The following is a 15,917-nucleotide window of genomic DNA, read 5'->3' as shown; positions in this document are numbered from 1 at the left end:
CAACAGAATCATCACATAGATAATACTTAGGTACTGTGTGGACTTAATAACTGTGTGGACAGCAGGAAAAAAAAGTAGTTAATGTAGGCATGTTTTTTAAGACTTAGAGCAAGGTAGCTGTTATTGGTTAAAGTCCAATTTTATGCCTTGGTCAGAGGTATTTTTTATATAAAGTTTAACTGAATTCAGCTTCCTGAAGTGAAATTTAAGACTTGATATTCAAATATACTATGAAAAGAAATCTAAGTAGTATTTAATCTATGCCAGGCCTAATCTTTCATTAAACAAATAAATCAAAGAGGAGAGTTTGTTTTAACTATAGGGCAAGTAGAAGAATGATTTATTACATTTATTAATTATTCTTTTCTTCAGAACAAAAAAATATATTTAAATAAACTTATCAAAACCCAAACTCATTGTCACTGAATCAAGTCGAATTCATAGTGACCCTCCATTGGGGCTCCCAGGGGAGTGCCCCATCTTTCTCCTATGGAGAAACTGGTCGATTTGAACAGCCAGCCTTCTGGTTATCAGCCCAGCATACTTCACACTATACTCTATGAACAAAGGCACACATAAATATGTAAAATGGATCAGTCTTAATGAAAGCCACCATGCTTGGTAGAGCATCAACAAGAAACACTGACATCATCGTCAACAATGGGCATGGCAGTGACTGCGAGGCTGGACTAGGATCACACGGGGTTCTGTTCTGCTTACACGGTGTTGCTGTGAGTCAGGGCCAAGAACAACATACACTCCTACAGTAGGAGCCTAGTGTGCAGAGCTTAAATTATGCTCAGCTGTTAATCAAAAGGTTGGAAGTTTGAACTCATTTTAGTCTATAGGAGAAAGATGTAGCCATCTGCTTCCTTAAAAAAAAAAGGCAGTTGCCAACAGACACATGAAGACATGCTCATAATCACTGGCAATAAGACAGATGCAAATAAAAATTGCAGTAAGATACCATCCCACTCCAGCGCAGTGGCAAAGTTCAACAGGACAGCAAGTAATAAATGTTGGAGAGGATGTCGTGAGATATGAACTCTTATACATTGTTGGTGGGATTGTAAAATGGTGCAACCACTCTGGCAGGCAGATTGGTGTTTCCTCAAAAAAGCTGAACATAGAAATTCCATATGACCCAGCTATTCCCCTGCTTGGAACATACACTGAGAGAATGAGAACTGAGGCACAAACGAAGACTTGTACACCAACATTCACAGCAGTGTACCATTGAAAGAAAATGGAGACAGCCCACATGTCCAACCACAATCGAATGGATTAAGAGACTGTGGTACATTCACATGATGTAATACTACACAGCATGCAGGAGCAATGATTTTGTAAATCACTACCTAACTTGGGAGGGACTGGGGAGCATGATGCTAAGTTAATTGACTCAGTTCGATAAGGATAAATATTGTCTAAGACCATTATAGGATCCAGAGTGAGGGAGGGTGGGAGCAGAGGGCTGATAATGGGCAGGGCGTAGGTGATTAATCATAAGGTCACACAATTTGATGAGGGGCGGGTGGGCGGAAACGATCTGGTGTTAAAATGTATATGAACTCTCTAAATAAACCTATAAAAGAAATTTTAAAAATAATTAAAATGGCAAAAAAGGCAGTTGAAAATAATATGAAACACAGTGCATATGACCTTTGTGAGCAAACCAACAAAACTTTTTAAAAAAAGGCAGTTATACTTCAGCCTTCAGGGTTCCTTTTGAGTCAGAATCAACTCAACAGTCAAGAAGTTGTTTGGCAGGAGGTCACAGGGTTGTTATGTGTATCAACTTAAGGCATTTGCCTATATGAAGACTGATTTGCCCTCAGTCTCCTCAGGTGTGCATAAGCAAGGGACAGGAGAATAGGTAGAAATTAACCCCTCTACACAGTAAGGACACTCTGGTCACAGCATAAGAAACTTACCAGCTGATGATTCTGGAATGACAGAAACCAAGGAAGCTTTAGATATAAGCTATCAGATCAAGGGCTCGACAATGGGAGATAGATGTTGAAAGGAGTGGGTAGAAGCAGGCACAGGAGGGGAAGGTCCTCTCGGAGGTGGATTGATTCGGTGACTGGGGCAATCGGGATGAGTGTGTCAGAGACAGTGCGATTGGCACAGGACAGAGCAGAGTTTAGAGGTGTTGTACATAGGGTCACTATGAGTCGCAAGCGAATCGACAGCACATAACAACAACAACAACAACAACAACAACAACACACAGTAAGGATGCAAGGATTTCAAAATGGCAATGTTATCCACGGTCCACCCTCTAACTGGGAGGGATGCCTTTCATTTCTGTCTTTTCCCCCCGTTAGTTGCAGAAGATCAGCATAAAGACAATGTGGTTTGTGGGCAGTGAAGTTGCAGAAGCCTCTAGCTGAGGAGGTGCTTTGAGGACTAGGAAGTTCAGGAACCTCTGGAGTACCAGAACTTATTCCTGAACCCTTCTCCTGGTGCTTTAGGTATGGTCTGTCATATCTGATTGTAAGTCAGTTCACTAAAACTAATAAGGCCCCATGGTTAAATGCTAACTCAAAGTTCAAACTCACTTAACAGCTCCACAGGAAAAAAACCTAGTGCTCAGCTTCTGTAAGAATTACAGCTAAGAGAACTGTTGTTGTTGTTGTTATGTGCCATCGAGTCATTTGTGACTCATAGTGATCCTATGTACAAGAGCTCTAAATGCTGTTCTACCTTGTGCCAACCTAGCCATCGCAAACGCACTTATTCTCACCGCTCTAGTCACAGAATCGACCCATCTCATTGAAGGTCTTCCTCTCCTTCGCCACTCCTCTACTCTGCCAAACATGATGTCCCTCTCCAAGGACCAGTCCCTCTTTGCAACACATCCAAAGTATGTCAGAGGAAGCTTCAGAATCCTTGACTCCAGGGAACATTCCCGCTTCACTTGCTTGTTCTCCTAGCAGTCCATGATATATTCAACACTCTTCTCCAGCACCACAGCTCAAAGGCATCAATTCTCTATCTATCACTATTCACTGTCCAACTCTCTGATGCATAGCACGTAATTGCAAAAACTATAGCCTGGATCAGGCGCACCTTAGTCTCCAGCCTGACGTCATTGCTTTTCAGTACTCTTGAGAGATCCCTCACAGCCAACTTTCCCAATGCAATTCGTCTCTTGATATCGTGGCTGCTGTTACCAAGAGTGTTGATTGTGGAGCCAAGCAAACTAAAACTGTTAACTATCTCAATCTCTTCATCATCCATACTGATGCTGCCAGTTGGCCCAGTGGTGAGAATCTTTGTTTTCTTGATGTTGAGCTTCAATCCCATAGGAGGCTGCAGTCCTTGACCTTCTGCAGCAAGCACTTCAGGTCCTCCTCAGTTTCAGCAAGCAATGATGATGCCACATTCCTCTTCGTACAGCCCAGCATCTTGGATGATGTGTTCTACATACAGATTGAAAAGGTATGGAGACAGAATACATCCCTGATGTACACCCTTCTTGATTTTGAACCATGTATTGTCTCCTTGCTCTGTTCTGATGACTGCCTCTTGGTCCCAGTATAGGTTTCGCATTATATTGAGAAATTCTACTCTGTTGTTGTTGCTATGTTCTATCCACTTGCTCATGACTCATACCAACCTTATTTACTATAGCTCTGAACCCTGCCTTACCCTACACCAATCTCACAATCTCCAACATACCTACCCTAGTTATCCCAGTTACTGTGTCAATCCATCTCCTGCAGGGTATTCCTCTCCTGCACTGCCCTCCATCCTTCCAAGCATGATGTTCTTCTCCAAGGACTGGTCCTTCCTGGACACATGTCTAAAGTATGTGAGATGGAACTTCAAAATCCTTGCCTCCAAGGAGCAAGTTGGCTTCACTCTCTCCAGAACAGATCTGTTTGTTCTCTTGTCAGTCTATGATATGTTCAAGACTACTCTCCAGTACCACAAGTCAAAGGTAACAATTCTTCTTCTATCATATTTAGTCATTATCAAGCTTTCTGAAGCATAGCAATTGACTGTGTAGACCCAACTGACACATTTCAACAAACAGATGCAGCCCTGGATGTGCTCACCTGGTTGTGCCAAGAAATCTGGAGGACAACAACCTGGCCAACTGACTGGAAGAGATCCATCTTGATTCACATTCCAAAAAAGATGATCCAACAGACTGTGGAAATTATCAAACAATTTTATAAATATCACATGTAAGCAAAATCCTGCTAAAGAATCTTTTAAAAATTACCAGAACAACACATTGACAGAGAACTGCCAGAAGTGCAAGCTGGGTTTAGAAGAGGTCATGAGATAAGGCCAATGTCTGATGGATCTTGGCTGAAAGCAGAGTACCAGAGGACTGTCTGTGTTTCATTTACAATGGCATTTGACAGTGTGGGTCACATCAAGTTGTGGCTAACCTTGGGAAGAATGGGAACCTCAGAACACTTAATTGTGCTCATGTGAAACCTGTACTTGGATGAGAAAGCAGTCATTAGAACTCAGCAAGGATACACTGCATGTTTAAAATTCCAGAAAGGAGTGTGTCAGGGGTATATCCTGGCTCCATACCTTTTCAATCTATATGCACAACAGATCATTTGGAAGGCTGGGATTTATGAAGAGGAATATGGCATCAGGATGAGAGGAAGACTATCAACAACCTGCATTACGCAGATGACACAACCATGCTCTCCAAAACTGAAGAAGCGTTTGCTGCTGAAGGTCAAGAATTGCAGTCTTCAATATGGATTTAAGGTTACCATCAAGAAGACAAAATTTTTACCACTGGGCCAATTGACAGCACTATGTAGATGGAAAAGAAATTGAGGTTGCTAACAATTTCAGCTTTCTCACCTCCACAACCAACACTCTTAGCACCAGCAATCAGAAATTTAAAAAAAGAAGAAGAAGAAGAAAAGAACTGCTCTAAGAAAATCTGCTGTCAGGAACCTTTCCAGAGAACTGAAGAGTAAAGTGTCCGTCTAGAGACTAAGGTGTGCCTGATCCAGGTCATAGTCTTCACAATTACTTGGAATGCTACTCTGTTACATATAGTCACTATGAGTCAAACCTCATATTGCACTCAATGGCACTAAAAGTTACAACAATAGGATGAGTAGCTAAAATATATACAACATTTTTAACCAGAGAAAAAAATAGTTTCCAAGAAGGCTTGTGACTCAGGGATATATACAGTTGCGATGTTTATAATAATCATCGTTCATGCTCACAGCCACCTAGAAGTGTACTATCATCTCCATGTTTTTATTTATCAGGGGGTGAGTGAGAACTATCTCTTCTTCTTAAGGGTTATTGAGCCTAAGGGATGATGGAAGACATCTGGAAATTGATAGTGATAACTGTATAACATGTTGAATATTATGAAATTATCACTGAATTTTGTACCTAGAAATGACCAATATGGCAAACATCTTGCTAGTTATATTTTGTCACAATAAAAATTGAAGTGCTTTTGTTTCATTTTCCTTATTTAATTTCCCTTTTTTGAGACAAGCAGGAAAGGAGGCAACCAAAAAAGTTATTAAAACTCCTCAGTACAAGTGTCATTATCAACAGAAAGCCTCAGACTGACCTTAAACAGCTCATGAGGTAAAAGAAATACTTTAGTGTCCAAGACTCTCAGGCCCTTCAGCAAGAGGTTTTCATGCCTGGAGTCTGCAGGTGGTGTAAGGTGTTGTTAATACCCTGCTGCTAATCAGAAAACTGGAAGTTCAAGTCTATCTACAGACACATCAGAGGAAAAACCTGGCCGGCCACTTCCAGACAAGGCGGGCACTGCGCTCACAGTGACGGTGGTGGTGACCCAGAGAGTCTCCATGTGGCTGTGAGCTTTCAAGGTTCCTCCAGACTCCTCCACACTGGAGAACAAAAGCAAAAACAAACCAGGATGAATTGCCAGGACTTTGTTATTCTTTGCTGCAAATAAAGAGTCCAGCATATATGTCACATGCTGAGCTACTATCCAAAAGTTTGGTGTTTTGGATGCACCAGCTGCTCCATGGGAGAAATATGGGCAGTCTCCTTCCATAAAGATTTACAGCCTTGGAAACCCAATGGATGCTCACCTTGAGCCAGAATCTTCTTTCAATCCATTCTCCTTTGTTGCCTCTTCATTGCACCTCACCAAGGGCAGAAATGGTATCCTTATTACATATTGGAGCTTTTGTAACCATATGAATTCCTCCCACTGACCTGTGGTCACCATTACCTTTGATTTGCTGGACTAATGGGACTGCAAGGCTCCTCAGGAGTGTAGGTGGCTCACACAGGTTGTGATAAGCATGTTTTATTGACTATGCAAAAACATTTGACAGTGTGGATCACAACAAACTGGCTAATCTTGAGAAAAATGGGAATCCCAGAACACTTGATTGTGCTTATGTGAAACCTATACTTGGACCTGGAAGCAGTCCTCAGAACAGAGCAAGGAAACACTGCATGGTTCAAAATCAGCAAAGGAGTGCATCAGGGATGCATCCTGTCTCCATACCTTTTCAATCTGTAGGCAGAACAATTCACTCAGGAAGCAGGGATTTATGAGAAGTAATGTGGTATCAGGATTTGGGAAAGACTCAGCAACAACCTACGCTATGCAGATGACACAACCATACTTTCTGAAACTGAGGTGGACCTGTAGTGCTTGCTGCAGAAGGTCAAGGACTATAGTCTTCAATATGGATTGAAGCTCAACGTCAAGAAAACAAAGATTCTCACCACGGGGCCAATTGGCAGCATCATGATTGATGGAGTAAATTGTGGCTGTTAACAATTACAGCTTGCTTGGCTCCACAATCAACACTCTTAGCACCACCAGCAGTCAGGAAATCAAAAGATGAATTGCACTGGGAAAATCTGCTGTTACGGACATCTCCAGAGTGTTGAAAAACAAAGATGTCAGTCTAGACACTAGGGTGTGCCTGATACAGGCCACAGTCTTTGCAATTATTTGCTATGCATCAGAGAGCTGGATAATGACTAAGGATGACAGAAAAAGAATCAAAGCATTCGAATTATGGTGCTGGAGAAGAGTCTTGAACATATCATGGACTGCCAAGAAAACAAATGGTCTGTCTTGAAGAGGGTGAAACCAAGTTTCTCCTTGGAGAAAGGATTTCAAAGCTCTGTCTCACATGCTTTGGGCACATGGCCAGAAGAAGGACATGTCCTTGGAGAAGGACATCATACTCAGAAGTGTCAGAGGACAGTGCAGGAGAGAAAGACCCCAGATGAGACAGACTGATACAGTAACTGGGGAAATGGGGGTTGGTGTGTCGAAATTAGTGAGACTAGCTCAGGACAGTGCAGGCTTCAGAGCTGCTATACATGAGGTTGCTATGGGTTGCAGACAACTCACTGGCACATAACAGCAACAACAAATCTCTGGAGAAGCTCAGGCTGGGCCTGATTTAGGTGTTGTTGCCTCCTTCCTCCTCGCCTCCTTTCTCCTCCCCTCCTCCTTTTTACTTATTTGTTCATGCTTGGTTAAAATCTAATATTTATTAGGTGATTATACCAGGTACTTTCTCAAGTGCTTTACATTAGCTCATTTAATTTTTATAACAAGCTTATTATGCAAGTTGTTGTTATGTGCTGTCAGGTCAGCAGTGACTCCAGCAGACCTTCTGGTGGGTTTTCAGAGGCTATAAATCTATACAGGAGGAGACTGCCCATATTTCTTGCTCAGAGCAACTGATGGACTGGAACCTCTTGCCTGTTGGGTTAGTGATGCAGCTCCTTACCCATTAGGCCACCAAAGCTCCCTATTAAGCAACTATCTTAATATTATAATTTTACAGGTGAGGAAATGGAATCACAGTTAATGTAAATTTGAACAGCTCTATTGTTCAGACTCTGGAGGCTGAATTATTAACTATTTAAGTAGGACACACACTCATAGAGATACAGAGTCTGTAGTTGGGGTGCCTGGAGGCATATTAAAGTAAAAACTATCACAAGCTATATAGAAAAACAATTTTTCAAGGAAAAAAGATCTCCTATGTATACCATATGCACATTAAACAAAAGATAAAAGGTATTCTTTATTACATATTAATGTGTGTGTGTGTGTGTGTGTGCATGCAAACCATCAAATTAAAGACCAATAGCTAACTCTCCAGCAGGTTTTCAGAGGCTATAAAAACGATGGGAGGAGACTGCCCATATTTCTCCAGTGGAGCAGCTGGTAGAATACAACTGTTCACCTTTGGGTTGGTAGTGTAATACCTTACCCACAAAGTCACCAGATGCTGTTTCTCTTTTTTAAAAAAATTTAGATTATTTTTTTATGTGTGCACCATCAAATTGGATCTGAATGATACAAGATAAGATTGTCCTGCCTTCTTCAGCAGAGCATCTGGTAGATTCAAACCACTTACCTCTGGGGCTGTTTTTCTTACCTGGCCATCTCTCTGAAATTTTGAGGTCTGGGGTGAACTAGGTCAAGAGGAAAACTCTGGAAGGCCACACTTATGCTTATGCTGTGGTGCAAGCAGCTCCTTCTTTCTATGGAATTGACAGTAAAGGTAACTGCTGAGGGCTGTGAGCAGTTGACTTATTGGCAAATGTAAAAGGAATGGCCAAGAACAAAGTCAGACAGAGGGCAAGAGAAAGGCATGATGGAGAGACCTGAGGTTCTCATGATGACATTCTGCACCTTGATCCACCTAATCTTCACTATTATGGCAACTGAAGAATTCACTTTTTCATCAAGGGGGGGGAGGAGAAACACACCAAACCCACCTTGTGACTGAAAGAACTCTAGGTAATGGACATAGAAATCAGCATTTTCAAACAGATAGAATCATGATAAATTAGGTATGTCTGAGGGCATGAACCAAGGCTCGGTGCAGCAAAGCTGGAGGTGTATATGAGTGAGGAGTGGCTGGGGAAGGTTGTAAAGGATCTTGAATTCTTTAGGGAGCTCTGCTGACACAGTCCATAGGGAGATGAGCTAACCCAAAGGCAGTGCCTCTCTGGCTTTGAGTCCAACAGGGGCTTTGCGGGAGAAAGTTGTGCAGGTGACTTATAGCCTCAGAAAACTTACTGGAGGGTGAGCTAAAAAATCAGTTCTAACTTCAGATCAATGAGTTTTTTTTATTCATTAATGACTCAGGCTGTCTGGTCAATGGATTGGAAGAGGTCCATATGTGTTCCCATTTCCAAGAAAGGTGATCCAACTGAATGTAGAAATTATCGATGAAGAATGCACACCCATGTTTATTGCAGCTTTGTTCACAATAGAAAGGAGTTGGAAACAACCTAAGTGCCCATCAACAAACAAATGGATAAAGAAGCTCTGGTATATTCACATAATGGAATACCATGATGCATTGAAAAACAAGGAACTCATGCAATATTATTCAAAATGGGTGAGCCTGGAGGACATTATGCTGAGTGAAATATCTCAGTCACAAAAAAGACAAATACTGCATAGTGCCACTGTTGTAAAACGAAACTGACATCAGGGTTGGGAAGGGACTGAGAAAGATGTGATAAATAATGTATACTGCATTGAAACAGAGGAGAGAGAAAACTGTTTAAAAGGGATATATGATTAGGTATTTTTGTCATGATAGGAGTCTAGAGCAAAGGCTACATGGTGGAGTGGACCTGGGGGAGGGTTTGTAAAACAATGAAAGAATTTTTCTTTTACTTTTCCAAGAGGGTAGTGTACTACCTAGGGGGGGAGGGTTGGGAGGAGAGAAAAGTGCAACAATGAATGAATGGAAACCAAAGTGCCTGTAAATTTTTACTGAAATTAATAATAAATTTAAATTTTAAAAAAAGAAATTCTTGATGAAGGATTTGGAAAAAAATAAACCCCCAGAAATCAATGGAATATGAATTGACATGTTTCAGCAAAGAGATGCTGTCCTGCATGTGCTCACCAAGTTGTGTCAAGAAAACTTGACGACAACTACTTGGCCAACTGACTGGAAGAGATCCATATTTAATTCCCATTCCAAAAAAAGGTGACTTGACAAGAGTGTGAAAATTATTGAACAATATCATTGTTTTTGTTCAAACATTCTTCTAGGTCGTATAGCCCTGGTGTGTCCACTTGCCGTACAGAGGTAACGTGTGGTTGCTGTGAAGCTGAACACTGTGCCACTGATGTGTCAAATCCATTAATGGTTACACATGGCAGACAGTGTTTGGTGGAGCTCCTTGATTAGAACAAGTTTGGAAGCAGGAGTGGCATCCACTTCCATAATAGCTTGCCTCCAGAAACCCTATGAACCTAGGGAGAGGATGAAAGTCACACAATTGTTGAGGACTTTCGCTCATAGGGTCACTATGAGTCGCCTGCGACTTGACGGCATTTAACAACAACAACATCATCTTAAGAATGACGCTTATATACCAGAAAAATGTCTATCTGTGTTTCATTGACTATGCAAAGGCTTTTGACTGTGTGGATCACAAGAAACTGGGGCTAACCTTGAGGAAAATAGGAATCTCAGAACACTTGATCGTGCTTATATGAAACCTATACTTGGACCAAGAAGCAGTCCTCAGAACAGAGGAAGGAAACACTGCATGGTTCAAAATCAGGAAAGGAGTGCATCAGGGATGCATCCTGTCCCGTACCTCTTCAATCTATAAGCAGAACAGATCTTTTCGGGAAGCAGGGCTTTATGAGGAGGAGTGTGACATCAGGATTGGAGGAAGACTCATCAACAACCTACGATATGCAGATGACACAACCTTGCTTGCTGAAACTGAGGAGAACCTGAAGCTCTTGCTTCAAAAGGTCAAGGACTGTAGTCTTCAATATGCACTGAAGCTCAACATCAAGAGGACAAAGATTCTCACCACTGGGCCAACTGGTAGTACCATATTAGATGTAGAAGAGATTGAGGTTGTTAACAATTACAGCTTGCTTGGATCCATAGTCAACACTCTTAACACCAGCAGTCAGGAAATCAAAAGATGAATTGCATTGGGAAAATCTGCTGTCATGGACCTCTCCAGAGTGCTTAAGAGCAATGATGTCAGTCTAGATACAAGGTGTGTCTACTTCAGGCCATGGTCTTCTTGTTATGCTTCAGAGATTTGGACAATGACTAAGGATGACAGAGAAGAATAGATGCCTTCAAGTTGGGGTGCTGGAGAAGAGTCTTGAACATACCATGGATGTCCAAGAAAACAAACAGGTCTGTCCTGGAGAGTGTGAAACCAAGTCCTTGGAGGTGAGGATTCGGAATCTCTGCCTCACTTACTTTGGGCATGTGGCCAGAAGAGATTGGTCCTTGGAGAAGGACATCATGCTCAGAACGATGGACGGACAGCACGAGAGAGGGAGACCCAGGATAAGATGAATTGATATAGTAACTGGGGTGATAGGGATTGATGTGTCGGAGTTTGTGAAACTGGCTCAAGACAGGGAAGGGTTCAGGGCTGCTGTACATAGGATCACTATACATCAGAGGCAACTCAATGGCACATAAAAACAGTAACATACTATGACAGGTTTGGAAGAAGGATTGGTATCTACTTCCTAAATAACATGCCTCTGGAAACTCTATGAACTTTGTAGATGAGCTTCGGGCCTTTTGTTCATAGAGTCACTATGAGTGGTACTGAACTCGAGGGCAATTAACAACAACAACAACAACAACTGGATTTAGCCTTGTATTTAAAAAGGCATTTGGTTGCCAGTTTGAGGCTGCTTTAAAGTTTGAAAAGATGAGTGGAGCATCTGGATTATACAAAGGTGTGTTTTCTGTTTTGGCTGAGACTTGGGTGGGACCGTTGTCAGGGATCTCTGCAGAGTATTGAAGATCAACAAAATGAGTCTGGAGACTAAAGTGCACCTGATCCAGGCCACGGTCTTCACAATTACTTGCTATGTATCACAAAGTTGGACAGTGACTAGGGATGATATAAAAAGAATTGATGATGTCTTTGAGCTGTGGTGCTGAAGAGTAGTACTGAATATACAATGGACTATGAGGAGAGAGTGAAACCAAGCTGCTCTTTGGATGCAAGAATTCTGAAGCTTTGTCTGAAATAGTTTGGGCATGTTGTAAGGAGGGGTCCTTACAGAGGGACATCATACTTGTAAGATTGGAGGGACAGTGCAAGAGAAGAAGGCACTCAACGAGATGGATTGATTCAGTGACTGGGATAATGGGGGTAGGTGTATCAGAGACAGTAAGACTGACACAGGATAGAGCATGGTTTAGGGATGTTGTACATAGGGCCTCTATGAATCACAGGTGACTCAACAGCACATAACAATAACAACAACACATCTCAACTTCAGCATCTAATTCTGTACACAGAGCAAATAATCGAAGAAGCTGGATTATATGAAGAAAAATGTGACATCAGGATTAGAAAAAAACACCCAGCAACAAAATATGTTATGCAGATCAAACACTATCAATGTGCGTTACACATTGTTGGTGTTGTTAACTGCTGTCGAGTTGTAGGCGACTCATAGCAACCCTATGAATGAAAGACCTACACATTTGTATATAATTTTCATCATTTCTCCAAGTTCATAGGGTGTCCGGAGGCAAGCTATTTCGGAAGTGGATGCCACTCCTCTTTCCAAGCTTATTTTGATCAGGGAACTCCACCAAACACCGTCCACCATGAGTAATCATTATCACATTTTGACACATCAGCATCACAGTGTTTAGCATCACAGCTATCACAAGTTATCTCTGTAGAGTAAATGGACAGATCAGTGCTATACCACTTGGAAGAATGTTTGGCCATAAACAATTAAAACCAGACCTGAGTGCCTCACTTTCTGTCCACTAGGCCAACTGAATTTTAGGTTGTTGTTGTTAATTGCTGTCAAGTCACAGGTGACTCATAGCAACCCTATGAATGAAAGACCTGAACATTTGTATAATTTTCATTGTTTCTGCAAATTCATAGGGATTACACATTAACATTTAAAAAATCTTCACCACTGGACCAATAGATGGAGAAAACATTACAGTTGTCAGTGATGTCATTCTTTTTTATCCACAATCCAAAATCCAAATACTTATGGAACCAGCAGTTAAGAAATCGATATATATATATTATTGGGTAAATTTGCCTCCAAGAACCTCTTTAAAATGCTTATTCATAAGTGGTTACTGATTTTATGTTGAAAGTGATTCTTTCAGGTGTGAAGGGAGAGCACACACACAAATTAATAAAATGCTAGGAGACTAAAGATGTCCATTAAAGACTAAGGTGCAATTGACTCTAGCTACAGTATTTTCTTTTGATTTATATGCTAGTGAAAGCTGGAAAATGAAAAAGGAAGATTAAAGAAATGATGTCTTTGAATCCTTGTGTTGGCAAAGAGTCTTGACTATACCATGGACTTCCAAAGAACAAATCTGATTTTTGAAAACAGAAGAGGTGGATCCACAGTGCTCCTTAGAGGCAAGGATGATGAAACTTCATCTCACATACTTTGCTCTATTATCAGGAGAGGCCAGTCATTGGCAACAGACACCATGGGTGCAAAGGTGAAGAGTGACTAAAGGAAAGGGAGACCCTCAATGAGACAGACTGATACATAAGTGAAACAATAGGATTAAGCACAGTAGAAACTGTGTTTAAACAAGCATTAGACTTTGATCTATTGTACATAAGATCACTGTAAGTTCAAGTGGGCTCAACATCAATAATAAGGGAACATCCAACACTTCTCTGTCAGTTTGTTGGGCTTGCAAATTGCTGTGATGCTGGAAGCTATGCCAGCATAGTGAACAGGTTTCAGTGGAGCTTCCAGACAAAGACAGACTGGGTAAATGGTCTGATGATTTACTTCTGAAAAATCTGCCAATGGAAAGATTTGGATCACAACAGAATATTGTCCTAAAGTGCTGGAGGATGAGCCGCTTAGGGGGGAAGGCCCTACGCAGTGATCTCAACAAGTGACTCAAACATATCAATGATGATGAAAATTGGGCAGGACTGGGCAATATTTCATTCTGTTATGTATAATGTCACTATGCGCTAGGGCCGGCTTTATGATACCTAACAATGACAGTAACAAGCAAGGTGGAGAAGCCATGAGAGTTAAAAAACCAAACACACTGCCAGTAGTTGGTTCTCATTCAGAGCAATCTGACAGAACATAGCAGAACCACAGGGTTCCAGGGCCAGAAAACTGCTACATCATTCTCCCACAGAGTGGCTGATGGGTCCAAACTACTAACCTTTTGGTTAGTAGGCAAACACTTAACCAATGAACTGTGAGAACTCCTTAGACAGTTGTGAGAAAATGGAATATGTGCAGAGAGAACTCGTTTAGTTGTGGAATAGGAGCCATTTCTGCTTCGTACTCTTCACTGGGAAAAGGAAAGCTTAAAATCAAAAGCACTTGATTTCCTAAAGGATTTCTGGCTAAACTATGGTCTGTCTTCAAGGAGCCCACTGTGGCCCTCAGGTGGTGTGCTACCTCTTACCTCCAGGTATTGATTAACCAGGCGTAGGGTGCGATCGGTGATGTTGAATATGTCCCTCCAGTCAAAATGGGTCATGTCATCAGTCTGGCTCTCCCGAGGACTGTTCGAGAGGAAGTTTAGCACAGCCTCGACAGTGATGCCTTCTTCATGGAGCTGTCTGTTCAAGACGTCTTTCACAGTGGGGTTCTCCAGGGTGTCCTTGGGAAGAAGCAACAGAGTCACAGCATCTAGAAAATTCACAGGATCTTGAACTAGTTCCCACTATAAACTATTATAAACAGAAACTTTAAGGCTCCTTACAAAGCGAGTTTTTTTTTTCTTCCATTACAAGGCAGACCTATCCACATCTCGTTTCTCCAAATATAGGCATCTCTATAATGGAGAGAGGGTGTGTGTGTGTGTTGGGGGGTGGTTTTATGACTTTCTTTCTCATATATCAATTTTCCCCTCTTAATTGTCCTGATAGTATAGGATTGTTATTGCCTGGCTCTGCAGAGTTGAGAATAAGACAACTATCCAGCTTTAAGCACCTGTATGGATAACAATGCAGAGATGTACTTTTCAACATAAAGCCCTCAAGGAAATTCATAAAGGGAGAAGACTTCAAGAAGTCTCTGGTCTTTGTGGCACAATTTTTAGATCTTTTCCATAAACCCAAGAAACTGTCCCCACTCAGAGTGATTCCATTTGGTAATAGATTCTACTTGTTTGTTTTTGGGGTTTTTTGTAGCTTTCATGTTTTCTAAATACATTCCTGAGTACACATTAGCTCCAATTTATTTATTTACTTTTATTTTTTTCTTGTAATGTAAGCAAGTTGTGATTAACCATTTCTTGGAGAAAAGAAAGAAATTAAACGTTCTGGCCCCTCCTTTCCCCTCCCTGATTCCTCCTTTAAGACCTTCCGTACTCTGATCATGGCCATCTGTGTGCTCTTGTCAAAGAAGTACCAGATCTGGGGCCCGACTTCTTCCCAGGCCTTAACCAACTTCTGAATGCGCTCCAATTCTTCAAATGTTGAGTTAGCCTAAAATCAGAGACAAAGACAAGAAGAAAGATCTTAGACTTCCTTTCTTTCCTGTCTAGTGTATAAACTCTGAATATTTGCAACATGTTATTTAAAGAAGTGCTTTCCATTTTATTAATCTACCTACTGGAAGAGATCGATATTTGCTCCCATTCCAAAGAAAGGTGACCCAACAGAGTGTGGAAATTATTAACAATACCATTGATATCACATGCAAGCAAGATTCTGCTGAAAATTATCCGAAAACGTTTGGAACAATGTCAACAGAGAACTGCCAGATGTGCAGGCTGGATTTCCAAGAAGTCGCAGTACTAGGGATATTATAGCTAATGTAAGATGGATCTTGGCAGAAAGCAAAGAACACCAGAAGAATGTCTATCTGTGCTTCATTGACTATGCAAAGGCTTTTGACTGTGTGTATCACAACAAGCTATGGCTGACTCTGAGAAGAA

At 41.3% G+C, this 15,917-nt stretch overlaps 1 protein-coding gene across 1 annotated transcript in view; it reads right to left on the bottom strand.

The window, feature by feature from the left end:
• The window catches only part of ABCA4 (ATP-binding cassette, sub-family A (ABC1), member 4), a 246,946-nt gene that overhangs the window by 155,280 nt on the left and 75,749 nt on the right, over positions 1 to 15,917 (bottom strand). The window contains exons 10-11 of the mRNA XM_006882479.1: positions 15,349 to 15,465; positions 14,439 to 14,636 (exon numbers count right to left, since the gene is read on the bottom strand). Coding sequence (XP_006882541.1) covers positions 14,439 to 14,636; positions 15,349 to 15,465 — 315 coding nt within the window. The remainder of the gene's footprint in view (positions 1 to 14,438; positions 14,637 to 15,348; positions 15,466 to 15,917) is intronic.

The sequence above is a fragment of the Elephantulus edwardii genome, unplaced genomic scaffold, assembly GCF_000299155.1.
Source record: "Elephantulus edwardii isolate Elephantulus edwardi_28Jun2011 unplaced genomic scaffold, EleEdw1.0 scaffold00020, whole genome shotgun sequence".
In the NCBI taxonomy this organism is placed as follows: Eukaryota; Metazoa; Chordata; class Mammalia; order Macroscelidea; family Macroscelididae; genus Elephantulus; species Elephantulus edwardii.
The sequence above is the reverse complement of the archived record's forward strand: the minus strand, read 5'-3'. Positions and strand labels throughout refer to the sequence as shown.